Source organism: Crocodylus porosus, unplaced genomic scaffold, assembly GCF_001723895.1.
Source record: "Crocodylus porosus isolate Cpor-Errol unplaced genomic scaffold, CroPor_comp1, whole genome shotgun sequence".
NCBI lineage: Eukaryota > Metazoa > Chordata > Crocodylia > Crocodylidae > Crocodylus > Crocodylus porosus.
The window spans coordinates 150,450,971-150,470,120 of record NW_017728886.1 but is presented as its reverse complement, the minus strand read 5'-3'; the positions used below and the strand labels follow the sequence as shown (position 1 = coordinate 150,470,120).

The following is a 19,150-nucleotide window of genomic DNA, read 5'->3' as shown; positions in this document are numbered from 1 at the left end:
TCATGGAGGATATGAAACAGGTGTAGCTTAAACACCTTCACCTTGAGGATGGGTATAGCCTGAGGTATTGGTGCAGAGAAGAAACAGTTGCATAAATTAGGTTAGCTTCCCTGGACAGTCCATCACTGACCTCAGAGCAGAAGTTCTTAAACAACAAAATTGAAGAACCAACTTGAATCTGAACTTGCACAAGACATCATAAAGAGACCAGATTGCTTTAAGTATGATTTCAGCAGTGACTCTTGATTATTAGCAAATTACCTAGACAAGTTTTTATAAATACTGTGTCCCTCAGTGGGTTAACCGCTTTGTTTATCCCTTTTGATCTTTTCAATTTGCCTTTGTCTTTCAGCAGTACCCGCTTCTTTCCTCACTTTCCCTATTCTTTGCATTTAAATGTCTCTTCATTTTTTAATAACCCCTGCTCTCTCTAAGTCCATTCATAGCACCTTAAAAAGTAGGGTGTAGTCTTGAAAAGCCCATGCCCTTCTGAATGAATTAGATCATAAAATAGCTCCCTGCCCTTCCTTATATGAATTAAGTTGTTACAGATCCAAATGTCCATCTTATCTTGCAAGCAGTCACACAATACAAGCTGGATTTCCATTATGGAGATCTTGCAAGTACATTTGTCCCTCATCTGCCACTTTTGCTTGCCATGCCTTACTTCCATGGAGTAAAACCATCATTTCTTAGAGTGAAAAGATTCTTTAGGAAGAAAAACAAAAATTCTGTTACTTAGATTTACACAGGTCCATATTATTCTCCCTCTTTATGCTATAATTTTTTTTATTCCTGGTGCAGGGGATAGCAGTCTGAGTGACTCCAGCCATTTCTAAGATCAAATATCTTAGAGGGAGAAGGAGAGGGAAAATAAACAATACTAAACTTGTATGAACAATGGCTTACACTTGATCTTTTCTCTTTTATTATCAGTACAGTTATTGCATATTGGACTCAACACATTTCTGAAGTGGGACAAGATTACATACTCCAGCAAACTCAGCTATAACGTCTACAAGGTGAATGAAGAGAGTGTTCATTGTGGTTTGTATTTCTCATGTCCAATACCCATATCTCTGTTTTTGTCCCAGAAAGATAGTTTATCACTTTTACCGACTTTATTTCTCCCACCCATCCTATCGCTCATCTCTTTGTATCCAGGAATTAATTTATCACCTATTAGGTATCCTTTCCATAACAGGTTATCATTAAGGAATTGTCTCTCCCTCTGATATAATTTTGCTTTCCTTTTCCCATACAGCTATAGAGTGTGTGCTTAGAAATGTTCCCTGGGTGGATGAATTCTCCATGTAATTGAACTCTCCTTTATTTCTAAGGGTTACATTCTATCCTAGAATAATTCACAGAATTATTTGTTTATATTTTCTTGACACTATAGCTTCTTCCCTTATAACACTAAGACACCCTGAAACCTTTATGGATAATATCTTAATTTCACTCTGTCATAAGACTTGTTTCCTCTCTGGTAGCTGTAGGGATTAAACACCTATGAATGAAGTAGATAATCCAATTCCTAATATGGATCAGCATGCATCCAAGAAGAACACAGAACAAGTTAAGACTTTTTTTTTGCTATGAGGCTTCTTTTACATTGGTTGTTCCACTGATGGACAATGGCAAAATGCCACTACAGAGATGGAAAAAAGTTTGAACTGTTTCCTTTCCCAAATACTCCTGGGGAAAGTTTTCCTTCCAGTATAACTGCAAAACAGAAGAATAGTTTAGTATAAAATGAGTCTTAGCATGGAATAATTAATATCTATGTAGTCAGTGTATGCATTAATTATCTATGCTTTTAGTTTTCTTCTACAGAGATAGTAGTAACAGCTTCACCTAAATTTAGAGCTGAAGCATAGAGTTAAGAGTCATTTTCAAAATGAAGGCATGTATTAACAAAGGCACACTGTCTCTCTGCAAAATTCACTCCATGCAAAGCTGTTGATAATAATGTATTTTTTTTCTAGTTTACACTTTCCTATATAGAAGGAAAGAGCCCCCAGATGCAGCCCAGTGGAAGTGATTCGAGATCAGTTAGTTGCTGTCCTGGATTCATTACTATTGTTGGTATTCGTTGCTGCTGTTCTCATTTCCATAATACTATCTACTGTCCCATCTGACAAGCGCAGCATACACACATATACCTTCTCTAAGATTGCCAATGTCAATACGTCAATGGCAGCCTAAACAATGGCTTCAGCACCATAGACAGTTCCTTATAACAAGCTCTTGGGAAGCCCGTCTACATGAGATCGAGTTTCCTGATCTTGCAGAAAACTAAAAACGTCCTGTTATGAAATTAAACATGCATTAGCTGTTTGCCTTTCTCTACAGAGAAATGCTTCACCATCAATAATGTGATTACTGAAATTCTCTTTCCTTACTACCCTGGGCCTTGCAGAGTAAGTTTTATTGCTGTAGGGCAGGTTAATATCTTTTTAACCTTTTATTTCAGGGACTGAAAACAACCACTTATGCCAAAAGAGTTTTGGACAGAAGAGTGTTTTGGATGGAAGATAAGGAATTTGAGTTTTAACATGAGATGCAGAAGTGGATGAAATGAAGTAGTGCTGAGAAGCAGCAGCAGATTGGAAAATCACCACTATAGAGACAGTAGTAGAAACTGTGGATGCAGACAGAAATGACAAGATTTGCCTTATCTGGCCACAGAAAGAAGTCTATATCCATCACCAAACACAACTGCATGGCTGCAGACAGCTTTAAAAATGGCTGATCAAGTGAAAATCTGACCCCTCATTGCATGGGGGGGAGGGGTGTCAGATGATGATGTTTCAAAACAGGGCATCTTCTCTAACTTCTTTCTGTTAGCCTGTCAGTATTTTCAGAATGGAAGGGGGGTGGTCTCTCAGGGGAGCTCCAATTCACCCAACCCCATCCTGCAGCCCTGGCTGGGGAACCCCTAGAATGAGCTCCTGCTCTCTTTCCCCACTCCCATTCTGAAAACTTTGCAGCCTCAGCCATCAGCTAGATTTCCTTCATCCCTGGAACCAATGCTGAACTTCTGTTTGGTCCAGGGGATCATTGTAACTCAAAATGCTTCCTGCAAAGTGTTCTCAGTTGCAGCTGGGAGCTGCACATCTGTCTGCACCTTGTAGGAATGGATGTGATTACCTAGGGTGCTGCATGGAAGCAACAGGAGGAGGAGGATGAAGAGGCAAAAAAGAAGAGAAGAAGGCCCTGCTAATAGAAAGGTTGAAAGGACTTTCCAAAAGATAATAAGAAAATCAATAGGGACAGTATCACAAAAACAATGATGCAAAACCACAGAGGGAGTAAATGATCTCCAGTAGCAGAGAGGTCACAGAGAAGGAGAATGAAGTGTAGGTGCTGAGATTTAACCAGAGATCTTCATCAAAGTGATTTCTGTTTAGTGCAGAAGAAGGAATCCAGCTGGGAAAGGACAAAGGCAGAACTGCAGGAGATGAAATCAAGGCAATAGTTAAATATCATGTTAACATTGAGCACAGAGCTGAAAGGGAAAAGGAAGATTGAGCAACAGTTGGAGAAGCATGTAAGGCCACTGAATGTTTCTTCTGGGATGCATGAGAAGGCAAATTGTTCTCTCGTGAAAGGAAGGGGAGAGCACCCAAGAAATAATAAAAATGTGGTACACACTATTAAAATGTTTAAAATGAATTATATTTAGTTATAACTAGAAGAATAAGAACAAGAATGAAAGAAGAAAATATTGAATATATGCTATGCAACTGGGTTGAAATTGTTTTAGTTTTTGACTAAGCCTTGTCTTGTAATATTACATTCTAATTGGGTGACTTTAACATTTTCTTAACATACTACTTTATACTAATTTTTTTAAAGGAAAAAATTGTAAAAGATGAGAAAGTATTATGTATTATTTAAGTCATAAATCATGGTGGGTCAGAGGCCAGGTGAGGGCTGAGAGCAGAAGTGGAAACAGATATTTGCATTTTAGAATCAAATATTTCTCACCGCTTTGAGGATGGCTGCAGGCTGTGTAAGTAGCAGTCTAACTCAGCTTGAACCAGAAGGCAAACAGAAAAGCTGGTGAAATTCCTGCCTTGAAGTGCTTACTTAGCCAAGGAAGGGAGAGAAAATATGCAGACACTTAAGAGGACGTATTAAAGGAAAAGAGGGCTTGTTACCATAACTAGAGAGTGCTTTCAGCGATTAGCAGATGGAAAAGTATGGCAGCCTCAAGTAGAAAGGTACAGTGAAACCTCTCTTTTTCCCTCCTCAGTTGCCATTTCTAATTTTTAATCTGGTTAAATCAGACTGGTTAATTCAGTTCTTGAAATTTCTCCAAAAAGGTGATTTGGCTTTTTAAGTAATTTATGATCAGATGGCAGTAGATATTTTCAAAAGGTATCATCTGAGATGTATTTTATGTGCATGTTTTTGATGTTTCACATTCTTGTAGTTGACCATTTCTGAGTGTTATGTAGCTAACAGTGCATGTTCATTTTTCTGTTTATTAAATCAATGCCTACAAATCCAGATTGACATGGTGGTAAGGTAGATGTAAGACATTTAGTTAAAATTATTGTAAAGGTAAATAATTCTGTACTTTTCATGAACAAAATTATTGGTTCATCTAACTTCAGAATTTGTTTTAAAGTCTCAGTAATATTTTAAAGGAATGTAGAAGAAAGGTGTAAATACATAGTATAGTCTCATGTTTTAGAGGTAACAATTATTTAAAAGTTAAAAATCTTTCTATAGGACACTATCCACATTCTTTCAAATTACTGGAAAGATTTCCACTTTAGTGGTAAGTGGAGCCTGTGATTGAATTTGGACCTGTATACTCTCGGATATAGACACAACAAAACACCTAGCAGTTACAACACTTAAGTAATTTCAATTCACAATTGTCCTAGTTGAAGTCAACAGGAATTAAGAATTTGAAGCATCAGAACTGATGGTTCTGGCTCTCTTTGGGTCCAGCTATAAGTAACTGCTAAGTAATTACTAAGTAATTGTTGTGCTTGCCACAAAATTATTTCAGGATTGTGAATGGGTGTGGAGTTGATGCATGATATGGACTCCTATAAGAGAGAGAATCCTGATTTTATTTTGCTTCTGTTTAATTATGCACTCTGTGGGTAAGCCAGAAATTTAGCAAAAATCTCAGTCAGTGATTGCTACCAGGTTGTTCCTTCTGAGCCCTGCTCATAACAATGCATTTAATCTTTTACAGTTTCACATCAGTGTAAAATGCTGGTACATGAGCAGAGGGCCTGGTACACAATGAAATACACTATAATAACTTTATGAATGATGTAATAAATTAGGAAAGTTTGCTACTAGCTGAATAAATGTAAATGCACATGTTGTGGTAACATTTTACATTCTTAAAATTATATGTCAATCAAATTACAAATATTGTGCCTTTGTTTCAACATACCTATTATTTCAAAGTTATATAGGCCTGTCTTTACTGAGGTAAACCATGGAGTTGTAAGTATTTTGCCTGCTTGTTTCCTCACCATTTGTGAAAATTGTAGTCTTTTTTAAAATGGTCACGGAAGAGTATCTTTATGAATGCCTCTACCTATCTAGCAAAATAAAGTAAAATAATATAAATGGCAACTTAAATTACAATTTTTATGCTTGATTTTATTTTCCCATATCTTACCAAAAATATGTAGTTTGAAATTTGGTCATGAATGCATCCTGCGCAAAATGGGCTGGAACATTTTAAAGTATATTTTCTGTTATTCTAGAAAATGAATGTGTGCAATATGTAAAGAAATCTAATATGTAAAGATTTCTTTTCCCTGTTTTTGTCTGATATTAAGTGAAATTATATGTCACTTTTTCAAAAGAACATTTTAAAAGTAAAATCAGTTTCTTGTAGGACACTATCTGCTAGAATTCGATATAATCTGGAGTTTTATGTTACTGGTTCATCACGGAAAAAAATGAAGCAAGGCTTTATATTTTTCATCAAGCTATTTGACTACCACAAAGAGTTCAAGGGAGAAATAACAAGAAGTGATTAAAATATGTTAAAGGCACAGAGCCCATGAGAATTGCTAGATCCATTGGACCATCAAAGAGCAGAGAGAAAAGTAGAAAAGGATAATGTTTTCAGGAAAGGTTAATGATTTCTTTGTTATTTTTGGGAAGAAAACTTCTTATAGGGGCTGACCAAATGAGGAAAAGGGTGACCCTGCTGTCTATGGGCTGCTCCACTGGCTCTTTCAGTTCCTCTAGTAAATACTGCAGTGAAGATCTGTTAGAAGAGACATATCAAGTACACATCTGATTTTGGAGGGACCTGGAGAAATACCATCACCACCCACATGTATTCTTTTCAGGTACTAGAGGTGAGGGTCTGTCAAAGACTGAGGTATCAAAAAAGAAGGCCCTGGAACAAACTGATGAACTTAAGAGTCATAAATTCCCAGGGTTAAAATTCTGGGCAAAAGTCAACAGGAGTTTTGCCATTGATCTGAACTCAGTCTGGATTTCAACCTAGACCAGAGAATGTGTAGCCATGATGCCTAAGGAACTTAAGAATGAATTGCTAAAAAAAATACGCAGTACTTCTACCAGGTAGCAGGCATTGCCATTCCCTTACCAACCTAACTGCTTGAAACAATAACTAACATTAGCTTTATGTAACTCCTAGCAGAAGATGATGACTTGCTTCCCAGGCTGCTAGCATTCTTTGATCATCCCAGCAATGTGATGGATAATATTAAGACTGTAGTCACTTTAAGGTGGAGAAGCCTGTACAATGTCTGATAGAAAGCATGGTAGATTTGCACCTTCATCAACTAACTGAATGAGAAATGTATAGCATAAGATTTTGCAAGCAGAGGGCTTACTTTACCAGATGCTGTGAAGTGACTGCAGGAAGCTGAGCTGCTAAATATAAAGTAGGGATGCCTATAGAAAGCAGGTAGGACCATCACTGTGGGACCTCAGTCTATGAGGCCAAGGCCCAACCAAGCCTATTTGGACCATCAGAGCCCACAACAGCTCACCAACCTCCTTAAGTGGCCCTCCAGCCCAAATATTTGCCCACCCTTCTCTTAAATGCTCTGCCTTCATGCCCCATGCTCTTTTCAGGAGGAGAATATCAAAGTCTCCAATGTGTAGACAGGGAATTGAGAAACAGTGAGATTAAAATGAATTCAACTTCAAATCAGACAGGAAGTTTTGGACAGAGTTAGGAATTAAACCAGATCCCCAAAGCCCCAATCCCCCAATCCAGTGCCATAACTATAAAACCACCACTCTTCCCTCACTGGAGGCTGTGAAGAAAACTAGTCATTCATAGATCATAGCTGCCATGAATGAAAAAAATGCCAAGAGATGGAAAAGAAAGAGAAAGTCAATTTTCATGAAGGATAACTTTAGTAGAGAAGCTTTTAAAGTCCTGTGACTGTATAAGGGTTGTGGAAAAGGAAGCTAATAGGGACAAAATGTGTAGATGATGCAAAATTATTTAGATTGGGGAAGATTAGAGAAAACTGAAGAATTTCAGGCAGATGCTTTTCTAAATGTAGAGAAACACACACTGGAAAAAATAACATGAACAACTACTCATATGAAAAGCTGCAGTAAGTTGAGTCAAGTAGAAGAAAGATCTGGGTATCATTGTGGACCAATTTTGTATTAGGTTAAAATTAAGATTTTAGACTGAAATGTATCAGTAAGAAATTCTGGGGAGGTGGGTCATTTTCACATTACTATAAGTGCTTTATAACTAATGGTATTAAGTGGGTGCATCTATAGGTGTACTTTACCGAGTAGACTAATTAGCTTCACAGTAAAGCATCACAGTCTACATGTATGCAGTAAGTATTACTGGTATTAGGGTAAGTAAGTAATGGTGGAGTAAGTAACTGCACTGAAATGCATGCATAGATGGTGATAGGGGCTCGTTGGAGCATGAGGGTGCTAAAGTGCAGGGCTACCTGTCACTTAGCCACACAGCTCCACACTTTCAGCACCCTTGTGCTCCAGCCAGCCCCTCCGCCGTTCAATGCCACCATCCGGAGCCTGGGGGCTGACTCCCTGAACCTGCTGCCAGCCCAGGGTTGTTGTGCCTGGCTCAAATTGCTGCTGTCCCAGGTGCATGTGTAGACGCTGTGCCCAGAAATACTGTACTCTAGCTCAAACAGCTCTGGATTTTATCCCTTTGCTTTAACGGCACATGTAGATGCACCCAGCAAGTTCTAACTTTTAATACTGATTTATACAAAATTGTTAATACCTAAATTAAGCCGCTTTTAATAAGGGTTATGTATGTGTTGTTATAGCATGCAGAAAAAGACAGCAAAATGTCTATTTCACAGTTGTTCTGGTTACTTGTCTCAAGCTGATCGGCTAGTCTTTGTGGAAGCCATTTTCCACTACCCATTAGACATTTTATAGCAAGGTCTTTGTGGAAGCCATTTTCCAGTACCCATTAGACATTTTATAGCAATGTCAAATACAGCAGTGACAAATACATTTTAACTTGTTGTATATAGCCATCACATTTACTTATCCTTCTACATACATAAACACATCCATATTCAGTAAAGGCAAAAGCATGGCTGCATGCTGTCTTGCTTGCAGATTTCACAAGCTAAATTAAACAAACTGGTCCTTAAAATCTTCTCCTGTTATATTGGTTAATGTAGAAGTCATCCTGCAACCATCTTTGGCAGTCTGGAATGTCCAGCCTTGTCCACAGCTGGGCTTTTATTTATTCATATTCCTGACTAAACTCAATAATTATTAATAATAGCTGTATATGGGGACAAAAACATTGCGCATTTTTTCTTTCCAGTTACATTTCTTGTAGCATTTTCACTGCTGTCATGCTTTTTATAACTATCATGACAAACTAAATAGACAAATACCTCCATAGGGATGAAGACAGGGATGGTTTCTAGTCTTACTCATATATATTCTGGGTTTTTTTCATACCTGTATTTTCAGATCTCAACTGTGCAAGGGAGCAAAGGTGGGACTTGCAGAGTGGCCTGTATATTTCTTATTATGTCGTTCTTTCATGTCAGTGGGCAAGAGCATTCGGGATACCAGTCAGGTACATGATGATATTCTTTTTCTTATCAATCTCAATCTGTTTATTCAGATAATTTTGCTTTTCTCTAGCAAAAATGTCCACTGAACCGTATGGGTGGCTTAGTTGTTCCTCTTTAATCAACATAGTTCTGAATATACCCCAAAACATTGGATTGCTAAGCAAGGAAAAGAAATAAGTGTGAAGGCGTTATTTATCTCTATAAGATTTTCATATTTTGTTTTTATTGGTATCTCATTACTGCTTTAGGTGTTGAAAGTACTGACAGGGGGACAGTGGCAGAATCATATCTGTATGTGCATGAAGCAGACAGTACACTTATCGATGGCTACGAATCAGGAGATGACATCAGGATGACCACCACAAGCTTCCCTTACATAACAGACTACCCTAGCAGCTATTACCTAGAGGAGACCACGGCTGCTTATTATGAGTCAAGATCTTCTGGATATTATTTGAACAGAGAGGAATATACTTATCCTACTCCAACAGAGTCCTATGACAGTGCGAAGGAAGTTATTACCCTAACTACAAGGACACCATTCAGTAGAAAGAAAGATCCCTTCTCAGTTCCTAATGTCTCAGGGGAAACAGAAGGTATGTGTAATACAGTGACAAACCTCAGGGTGATGATCCCAGCTCTCTCCCCAGCTGTCCTACTTCATGTCCATGGGGTTTTCACTGAATTTTGCTCTGAGGAAACTCTTCTCCTTGACAAAACCCCAGTTTAACCAACAACCTAACCAGATCATACAGCCTGGTGGAGGATGGCTCTGTGGAGTCCCCCAAGGCTGGAAAAAGAATGAGGTCTGCCATTCTTGTGAGAGTCAGATGCTGTGAAATCACTCATCACAAGACAATCAGTAAGACTGTAAATAGATACCATATTTGTCCCAGGAGACAGCCTTTTGTCCTGGGGTCCTACAGACACCACAAGTCTACTTTTTCCCTTCAAGTCCCTCTGAAGAATGGAGGATAAAATGTACCAACACTTTTTCCCCAGGATGTGGCTCTCTCTGTCTGTAAGGTTAGTGCAGGACATCTCTGGGACAAGCTGGCTAGGCCGTGTGCTGCTGCTGGCTGCCTATTGTTAAAGAAGCAGCAAATGGAGATTGGAAGGGTAACATGTAAATGCCTGTGCCATGTATGCTTTGGTCTGGGTCAACCCCTAGTGCAATTAGGCATGCATCAAATGAGATGTCCTTTTACAGCCCATGATACAAAACAAAAATAGGAGTTATTACATAGGACAGGGAAAAAAAACAAATAGGAAAAAGCAGCTGTTACATTTGGAGAAAGATATAAAGAAACAAAAGCAGAAATACCTCACTACTACTCTCTAAGCTGCAGCAGCTTCCTAGAAAGTTTTGTCTGTGTTTTCAGAACCTAGTAATCCTGCCAAATTGTTTGCCAGCCTCCCTGGCTGGGGCTCCTTCCTTCCTTTGAACCTGAGCTGTCTTGCTTGCCTTTCTCCTCAAAAAGGCTTCTGTTAAATCCCATACTATCATGATGTGCCTGTCTTTCATTCCCCATTCTATTTCTCAGAGTGCATGTTTCTCTCAAGCAGATGGTTTCCTTCTCAGGTCTGAAATCTACTTATTAATTGCATTCTTCTGTGTTATACTCCAAGCCACTGTTTCATATACTTTTTATTCCAGGTAAACACTCAAGAGTTTCACGTCTTCTGCATCCCATGACTTTTTCTTTCAAAATGCATATGGCCATTGTCTGGGAGGTGGCAGGGGATGGGAAACTAACACACAAGAGCATTTTTACGCATGTTGTGGGATGCAGTGCTGGGTGCTTTAATTAGTGAGTTGCGCTAATTAAAAGCACCCATGCATCATGTGTGTCAGCATCCCTGCACATCCCCACGCTCAAAAATTGGTGGTGGGCTGCTTTGAACTAGATCTTATTGAACATGTTTTATTTTGCTGTGCCCCGCTGCCATTTTTTTCAATGCAGTGACGCATCGGGATGCTGATACACATGATGTGGAAGACTACCGGAACGTGTCAATTTTGTGCTCCAGCACACTTGATTAATCAAGTCTGCCTCAAGGCGCTGGATTTCTAGAGTGTCAGAGCAAGCTCCATACACTTGTATAAGAGAAGGACTAACAGGTTAGACCAGAGGTGTCAAACATATGACCCACAGGCCAGATCTGTCACACCATCTCATTGTGATCAGGTCTGAGACCACTGAGGGATCAAGGTGCCGAACGGTCAGGAGTGAGCAAAATTCAGGGGCAAGCTGGTTGAAGAAGCCAGAGGTCAGTCCAAGAGTGGGGTCTAGGAACAAGCTGAGTCAGGAAGATGGGATATCGGGCAGAGAGCGGTCAGAGAGCAAGCCAGGCCAAGAAGCTAGGACATTAAGTGGAAAGTGGAATTGGCATCAAAATGCAAGAGATTGAGTGGCAAGTAGAGAGCAGCCTGGGACCAGGTTAAACTCTGTTGCATGGATCCTTCCTGTTCCTGCTCATGAACTTGTATAGGGGAAGTGGAGGGTCAGCTGATCCAATCAGCCACTTTGGTGTCATGGAGTGGGCAGATAGTTAGGCCCTGATGGAGGCTTCAGGTCAGCCTTGGCCAGTCTGCATAATGGCATGCCAGGATGTGTGGTTGTGCTGATCAAGCTGAGCCTCTAGGTTTTGGGGTGCCAAAGCACAGTAGACTATTTCAGTTGTGGCCAAGGTCAAAAGGCACACGTAAACAAAATGAGGGGCATGTGTGCACAACACTTTAAAGTGAGTTAAATGCTTTTGCACCATTTTAATGATGTTGGTGTTTGCACACATCCTCGGTGTATGGCACATTAAGTCTAGCCACTGTCGCACATTCGACAGAGTAATGTGCCTTAAATGACTTTGGGGAGCAGCAAACTAAAACTCCTAGGAGGTGTTTTAGTTTGCCGCCCCTACAGCCATGGAGTGAAGCACCAGGCTCCATGCAGCTCAGGGGCTCTGCAGGAAGCCCATGCAGGCACAGCTTGGCAGCAGCCCGGGAAGGCAGACTCTGCTGAAGGCAGGGGGCAAAAAAAACCCCGCGAGCCTGATCTTTTTTTTTTCCCCCTGGAGCCTGCCTGCCTGCATGAGCTGCACAGGGACCCAGTCCTTCCCTTCATGGAAGACATACTGTGAGGAGGCTGATAAGGTTTGCTGAAAGTCAATAGGAAAGGAGGCTGGTGGCAGGCTTATATAGTTGGAGTGGTAAACCATGCAGTTTTCATCCAAAGCTTTTCAAGCAAATGACTTATTTTCAATTACTTTTGACACCTTTTCTCATATGTAGTCATGCTGACTGCTGTTCTGTTTTAGTCATTGATCTGTTGCAAGAATTAGGAGTCCCCAGTGCTTCTGGAGTCAATACTGTTCCAGGATCACAAAGTGACCGGACAGCATATCAGCTCGGACCACATGTACACGTTACAGGAGAAACCAGGTACGTCAGATGACATCAGCAAGGTCTTTGGCCTTTGAGCTGGGATTGTACCAGCCCCTTTCTCTTGTTAATATCTTTATTTAGTATCACAGTGAATTTCAACATAGTACTTGCAATGGAATTTAGAGTTGAACAACATGACAAAGTTTCCTAAGCTTTTTCATACCTTTTTCTTCTAGATTACTTCTCCCACAGGGGCTCTCCCAGGAATTCTCTGTAGTTTCTACCTTCAGAATGAGAGAGGATACCTCTCAGGTGGTGTGGGATCTCTGGAAAGTGAAGGACAGTACCAGAGCTGATCAGTTCAGGCTGCGTCTCTATGGAGAAAGCTCTGCAGTTGACATATACAGTGCAGCAGGAGAAGCATCGGGTAGTGAGCTCGCTACCTTTGAGAATGTGGAGAAGCTTTTTGATGGGAAATGGCACAAGCTTGCCCTTAGTGCCAGGAGAAACCAGCTTACCTTATATATAGACTGCCAGCCAGTGGGCACTGCCCCTGTCAGTCATTATGGAGCAATCAGGACAGATGGAAACATTGTCTTGGCCAAGAGAATAAAGGATGACATCACTACACTGGTAAGTACCAGACTATGCATACTATATGCATACATTCCTAGAACCTCAGAGTATAGAAGTGCTTTTTCCTTATTCCATAATGAAGTTATATAGTATAGAAATGTAACTAAAAATTGCTGTATCCTGCCAATTCTCACCCAAGAGCTCCTCTAGTACATATACACTTATTCTTAATCTTGAATGTCCAGAAACATTCCAAAAGAACTATATTCATAACTCTGAATAGGGACTTATGTTAACTTACATTAGCATGACATGGCTTTTTAATCACAGCCAACCTGTTTCCTGGTATGCCTGGCCTGTCTTGAATTCACTTAAAGCAAATTGAGCCTGAAGAACACGAGTAAAATTAGGGAATAGGGTCAGTTTCCATTGCAGAGGATCTTACCCCAACTTATTTAATAATGAAAACAGGCCTTCTTGTACACAATGCTGAAGCCCTTCTTTTCTTAACAAGAGAAGCTGCAATAAGTGATCTGCTATCTGCATTGGTTCTCCACCGAAAAGAAAGAGTTCAGTTCAAAGTGTCTGCCCTGATAATCAAAGTACTTGATTTGGCACAACCAGCTTAGAGCTTGACCCTGTTATCCCATAACACAAATTTACTATTGGAGAACTGAGACTGTTGACCCACTGGGAGAGGTCCAGGAGAGCACAAGACAGACCTTTCATAGGACCAGTGCAATGGTGCTCACTGCTACAAGATATAAGAATAATTGCAGCCATTGCTGCTCCCTGAACAGAATGCAAAGCTCTCTGCCTCGATCCAGTTCTCCCTCAATGCTCTCTTCACACAGAGATGGCATGGCGCCATCCTACCAATAAATACAAATACAAATAGAGAACCCATAGATTTAAGCTCTTTCTCCCAAAGCAGAGAAGAAACTGGTTCTGTTATTGGAAACTGCTCTGGACTTCTGTACCTCCATTGGTGGGGTTGAGAGCAAGAGCAAGCTGAAAGTGGAGCCTTCCTAGGATTTCTGAATTCTTTTTCCATTCATTCACACAACAGGTGGATGTGCAGCAACTTCAGCTTTACACAGACCACAACCGGGCAGAGGACGAAACATGCTGTGAAGTACCTGGAGTGGTGAGCTTAGACTGCAACTAATAAGCATGCACTTTGTTTTTCTAAAATTTTAATGCAATTATTCTCCCCTCTTTTCATAGTTTTCTTCTGTTCTTTCCTTACAGGAAGATGTCCGGGTGAGTTTCCCAAAGCCCAGTGATGGAAAAATAGAAATAAGTCTGTTTTCCCCTGCTTTAAACACACAAGGAAAATATAGTTCAAAGGTGCTGAAGACCTTTCCGTTAATTTGCATTTCTTTTGAATCTGTTTCTCCCAAGTGTGGGAGTTCAGGATATTGGGAGATTCCAGAAACCTGCAGTTGCCAGCCTGGAGTGCCTGGCTATGCTGGCTTTCCTGGTACAAAGGTGAGCAGAATAAGCTATTGTAAATTACTAAAGAGTTGCTTTTAAATACAACATAAAGCACAAAGGATTCATAAAAAATGAAAATAAAAGTCTAATGTTGTTTTTCCAAAGAAAAAATAGGTTCTCTTTTGAAATAAGGGTAGAAGCCCAATGAAATTAACAGCAATCACTCATTTCACTGGAGCCAGAATTTCCTCCTACATCTTGAAGGCTAGGGACAGAAGTTGCATATAAACGGGTTTAAGTAATCAGAAACTGATTTAAACCCGTAATAGTGCACACAAACCAGTTTCAAAATGTCCAAAACTGGTTTAAAATAAACCTGATTGAATATAGTATCAGACTTAACTGACTGAGGGCAAACTAGTTTATAGAACTTCTGTCCTAGACCCCTTCCTGGTTAAAGTTAAATCGGAGTCCTCCAGTATCCCCAGCATACTTTTCAGCCCTGGGCTGAGCTGTGCCATCTGCTGCAGAGAGCAGGGCTGGCCCTGCCTCTCTGCTGTCTAGCCAGTGCAGGGACAAGAGCAGAAGCCAGACAGCATGGCCCCCTGAGCCAAAGGGGGCAGGGAGGGAATTTATTTCCCTCTCCTTCCCCTCTCCCCTTGGGGGACCAGAGCTGGGGTCTGCCAACTCCAGCTGCCTCCTCCACTGCTTGCTTCTGGCCAAGCAGGCCCCAGCTGGGTCCCCAAATGAGGGAAGAGGGGAGAGACGGAGGGAGGGGGGAATAAACTCCCTCCTTGCCCCCTTTACCTTAAGAGGCCATGCCAGCCACTGTCTGGCCATGCCCCCACCCCTGCCACTGGAGCAGTGAAGGGGGAGGGACCCTGACACAGTGTCCTGGGGAGTACAGGCCTCTTCGTGGTGTGGGGACTGCGCTGTGGGTGGCAGCGGGATAGACAGAACTGCCGCAGTCTGTGCAGGGTAAGTGATGGTGGCTTAGAGGGGTGGCTATGGAGACTAAGCTGAATTTTTGGATGGACATAGCCTCCTAAGCCCCCTCTCCCCGATGCTACCACCACTCACCCTGTGCAGGCTGCAGCAAACTGTGGGGGCGGCAGTCAGGGCTGGCAGAACCCAGCTGTGGTCCCTGGTGGGAGATAGGATGGAGGTGGAAATAAACCCCCTCCCTGCCCCTTTTGCCTCAGGGGGCTATGCTCCCACCCTTGGAGTGGAGAGGTACCCTGCAAGGGGCTGCTGCACCCTGGCCAGGCAGACTCTAGCTGGTATCCCCCAGGAGGAAAAGGGAGGAAGTGGGGAATAAATCCCCTCTCCCCCTTCATTGTAGGGGGCCATGCTGGGCCAGCATCTAGCTAGGGGCTGGGGGCTGGCTACACTCTTCCCCCATCCCCACCAGAAGCCTGGTAAGGGCTGTTTCCCCCTACACATTCCAGGCAGACCCCAGCTGGGGTCCTTGCAGGCCAGGGTCAGGGTTTAAACCCTTCCCCAGTCACACTCAGCCTGCTGGGGCCTGGCCATGTCCCACCCCACCAGCTCAGCTTCTCTCCAGCCTAGCCACTGTTGAAGGGAAGGGAGGTCTCGCTCTAGCATTCCCTGGCTTCTGGCCTGAGGCACTGCAGGCATGTGGATGCATTTCCTGAATCAAAAGTGAATGTGTATTCACTTGCTTGCTGATTCAATCCATGGAGGTTAGACTAACTTGCAAATATTGAATCTATTCAGTCTTGGGCTTTCTGAATGTCTGTACTTAGTCCAAGCAGCACAGCTGCCCTATTTGTGGGGGTAAATCACATCACTTACACTCTATTATCACCTTGCTTGTGCTTGCATCAGATGACAGAGGCCCAGTTAGTTTGATCTGAGCCTATGTTTAAATTGTAGGTATGGATTTCTGCTGCTGCTCCATCATGTGTGACTTTTTATGGACTTAAGCTTCTCCTGTACACATGAATAAGAGAAACTTAATAGTGAATAGGCTTTTCCTGAGCACAATATCTGAGGTACTTTTACTCTTGAGTATAATAATAACGCAATCAGCTCCTTATTTACATTTTGGAATTGACTGATAACAGTTTGACTGGGCTCTGGAAAGTAAAATATTGTTAGCCTAGAGCCTATTCATATAGTAGGCACCAAAATCTCTGAATTTTCTTTAGGATTCTTATTTCCCTCTCCTCAGTACAAACCTCTGTGACAAATGTTGTAAAATGTTATTCTCACTGCTCTATTAGAAGCATTGAAACATAAAATCCAACCCTTGTAGGAGAACCTGATTACCATTAAAGCCATGCTTTCTGCTTTTTAGTCTTTGAAGTTGTAGTCCTGATCATGAGAGTCTCTTTCTTTGACATGGACAAGAGAAATACAAAGCATTCTCACTAATGCTAAGGACTGTCAGGATTGAGTCTTATATCTGGGAAATATTTGTGCTTTTAACCTAAAATATGAACAGGGAGGGCTCCTAGATGCTGTGAAGACAGGAGCCATTTAACCTCTGCAATAATCACATATAGCAGTTTTCATCTTTGCTTTTCATACTCACTATTTTAAAACAGTTCCCATTCTACCAATTAGTTAGTCAAAGAGTAGTCAGATACTAGGGTACATGATTAATATTCAATGTAAAATAATACAAAGAAAGTCCAACCAGGACCTGGAGAGTGTACCGCCCCCACGTTTTTAAATTGTGGCCTCTTTTGTCATTTATTGCAGCAGTCCGCTTGGGTAATAAAACATTGCATGCTCATTTTCATCAGGGTGAAAAAGGTGATCAAGGTGCCTCAGGCTTCCCAGGATTGCAAGAAAGACAGGTAATTGATAATTGTACATTGAGAGAGAACACAAGAGGTCGCTGATTAAGGTAGCAAAGCAAGATGTTCGTAAGGCTGTAAACTTTGGGTCCAGCTTATCTTCCCTGAAAGTCAATCATGCACTTTCTATGGACTTTCACTAAGGCCTCATCAGCTGTATGTTAAGGGCTTTCTAAATCTTCTGCAACTTTTGATTCCAACAGAAGTTAAAATCAAGCTATGGACCTGAACCTAACAGGTACTGAGACCCCTAAAATTGAAGGAGCTGTTGAACAGCTCATAGTGTTGGGGCCATTAATGAGGATGGCAACAACAATGATAACAGTAGCATATGGGAATTCTGCAGATAAGGAAGCTAAAACTCTGCAGGGTTTGACACCCCTGATATACTAATAGGAGTGGACACCTTGAGCTACACTTGTCGAATAGTCCATGAAAAATAAATACATGAATCCAAAATAAAGATATGAAAAATGTAAAATATTGGGAGGCTGTGACCATTTTCAAGTTGTATTTGTTTACTTGGTCATTCACTAAATTTAGCAATTTGGCAATTTGTTTCCTAGTCATTACTGAAAATGGCTGAGATTCTATGAATCCTGTGTTCTACACATGCTCATGGATCATCTTTCCTTAGCCTCGGCATGGAAGGGAGTATGTGCGGGTGTGTGCGAGTGAGTGAGTGAGATAAACACCAGTAAGTCTAATCTGAGGTATATCAGATAAGCTGTCACGTATAAATGTGTTCTACATGGCTTTAAAAGCAAAATCAGCAAATGAAATATTTCCATAGGGATACAAAGGAGTAAAAGGGTCTCCTGGAAGAAGAGGTAATCCTAGACCACAAGTGAGGACTCTCTTTATTATTTTAAAGGGGATTTTAATTTAATTTAATTAAATAAAATTGATTTTCTATTAATTGCTATTTGCTAGTCACTGATAATGCATTCACTACCAAAACAAATGCAAATATCAACAGGGTTCCTGCCCACACTATTAGTATATCAGTAGAGGGCTTATTAGTTAAATACCATCTTACAGAGTTTAAGGGCCAAATTTTGAGGAAAGTAGAACCAAAGTAGAGCAAAAATGGGAGGAGAAATCCCTGGAGATTCTCCTCTCTACTCAGCCTAATCACTTTTCCTTGCACCTCTAGTTTGTATAGCAATCATATGCTATGTTATTCAGAGCAGGTGAAACTCCATTCACAGGCCAGGGCATGACTTTTTCCTCACCTAGAGCTCTCAAAATAGGGTGTGATTTGCATTTCCATAATGAATAGGCCTTCTGTTGGGCCCTGCTTGGAGCTGTTATATACTGGTGTCCTCACCAAGTTGTTAAATAGGAAGAGATAGTGTCATGGTTACAGAGCTAGTTGCACTGCTGACCTTTCACTGAGTGCATACCACAGGAGTCCATCCAGACAGCTTCTCAGCTACAGCTGCATCACCTCAAGCCAACAAGTGTGTTTTTATCTTGTTATATGCAAGAAGAAAGGGGCTTCTTGGTGGTATCGCCTATTGACCAACTATATAGTTGGAGGAGATGTTAGACACTTTATGCCCAACAGCTTATCCTGTATCTCTCCCAACTATACAGTCAGTCCAATAGAAGATATTACTAAAAAATCTAATGCTTCTATCATATTTCCTGGACTATCGCATGTATAGCAATGCTCTGACTCTATTTTCTGGTTATAGTCCTTTAGATTTGCGCAGTCATAGCACTAGATTTGCGCAGTCATAGCACTAGGTAAACAAATGTTATAACTTGGCTAGAGCTTAGAGATAGCATCTTCACAGCTAATAGTTAACCATCCTGAATATTTTCCTGGGAAGTAGCTTTTCTTCAGCCACTGT

At 41.1% G+C, this 19,150-nt stretch overlaps 1 protein-coding gene across 1 annotated transcript in view; it reads left to right on the top strand.

Annotated features, from left to right (window-relative positions):
- Positions 1 to 9,024: 9,024 nt before the first annotated feature.
- LOC109312773 (collagen alpha-1(IX) chain-like) overlaps positions 9,025 to 19,150 on the top strand; it is a 31,060-nt gene continuing 20,934 nt past the window's right edge. Inside the window, exons 1-8 of the mRNA XM_019539088.1 lie at positions 9,025 to 9,073; positions 9,320 to 9,667; positions 12,387 to 12,510; positions 12,690 to 13,086; positions 14,099 to 14,176; positions 14,281 to 14,292; positions 14,434 to 14,520; positions 17,238 to 17,291. Of these exons, the coding sequence (XP_019394633.1) occupies positions 9,025 to 9,073; positions 9,320 to 9,667; positions 12,387 to 12,510; positions 12,690 to 13,086; positions 14,099 to 14,176; positions 14,281 to 14,292; positions 14,434 to 14,520; positions 17,238 to 17,291 (1,149 nt within the window). The remainder of the gene's footprint in view (positions 9,074 to 9,319; positions 9,668 to 12,386; positions 12,511 to 12,689; positions 13,087 to 14,098; positions 14,177 to 14,280; positions 14,293 to 14,433; positions 14,521 to 17,237; positions 17,292 to 19,150) is intronic.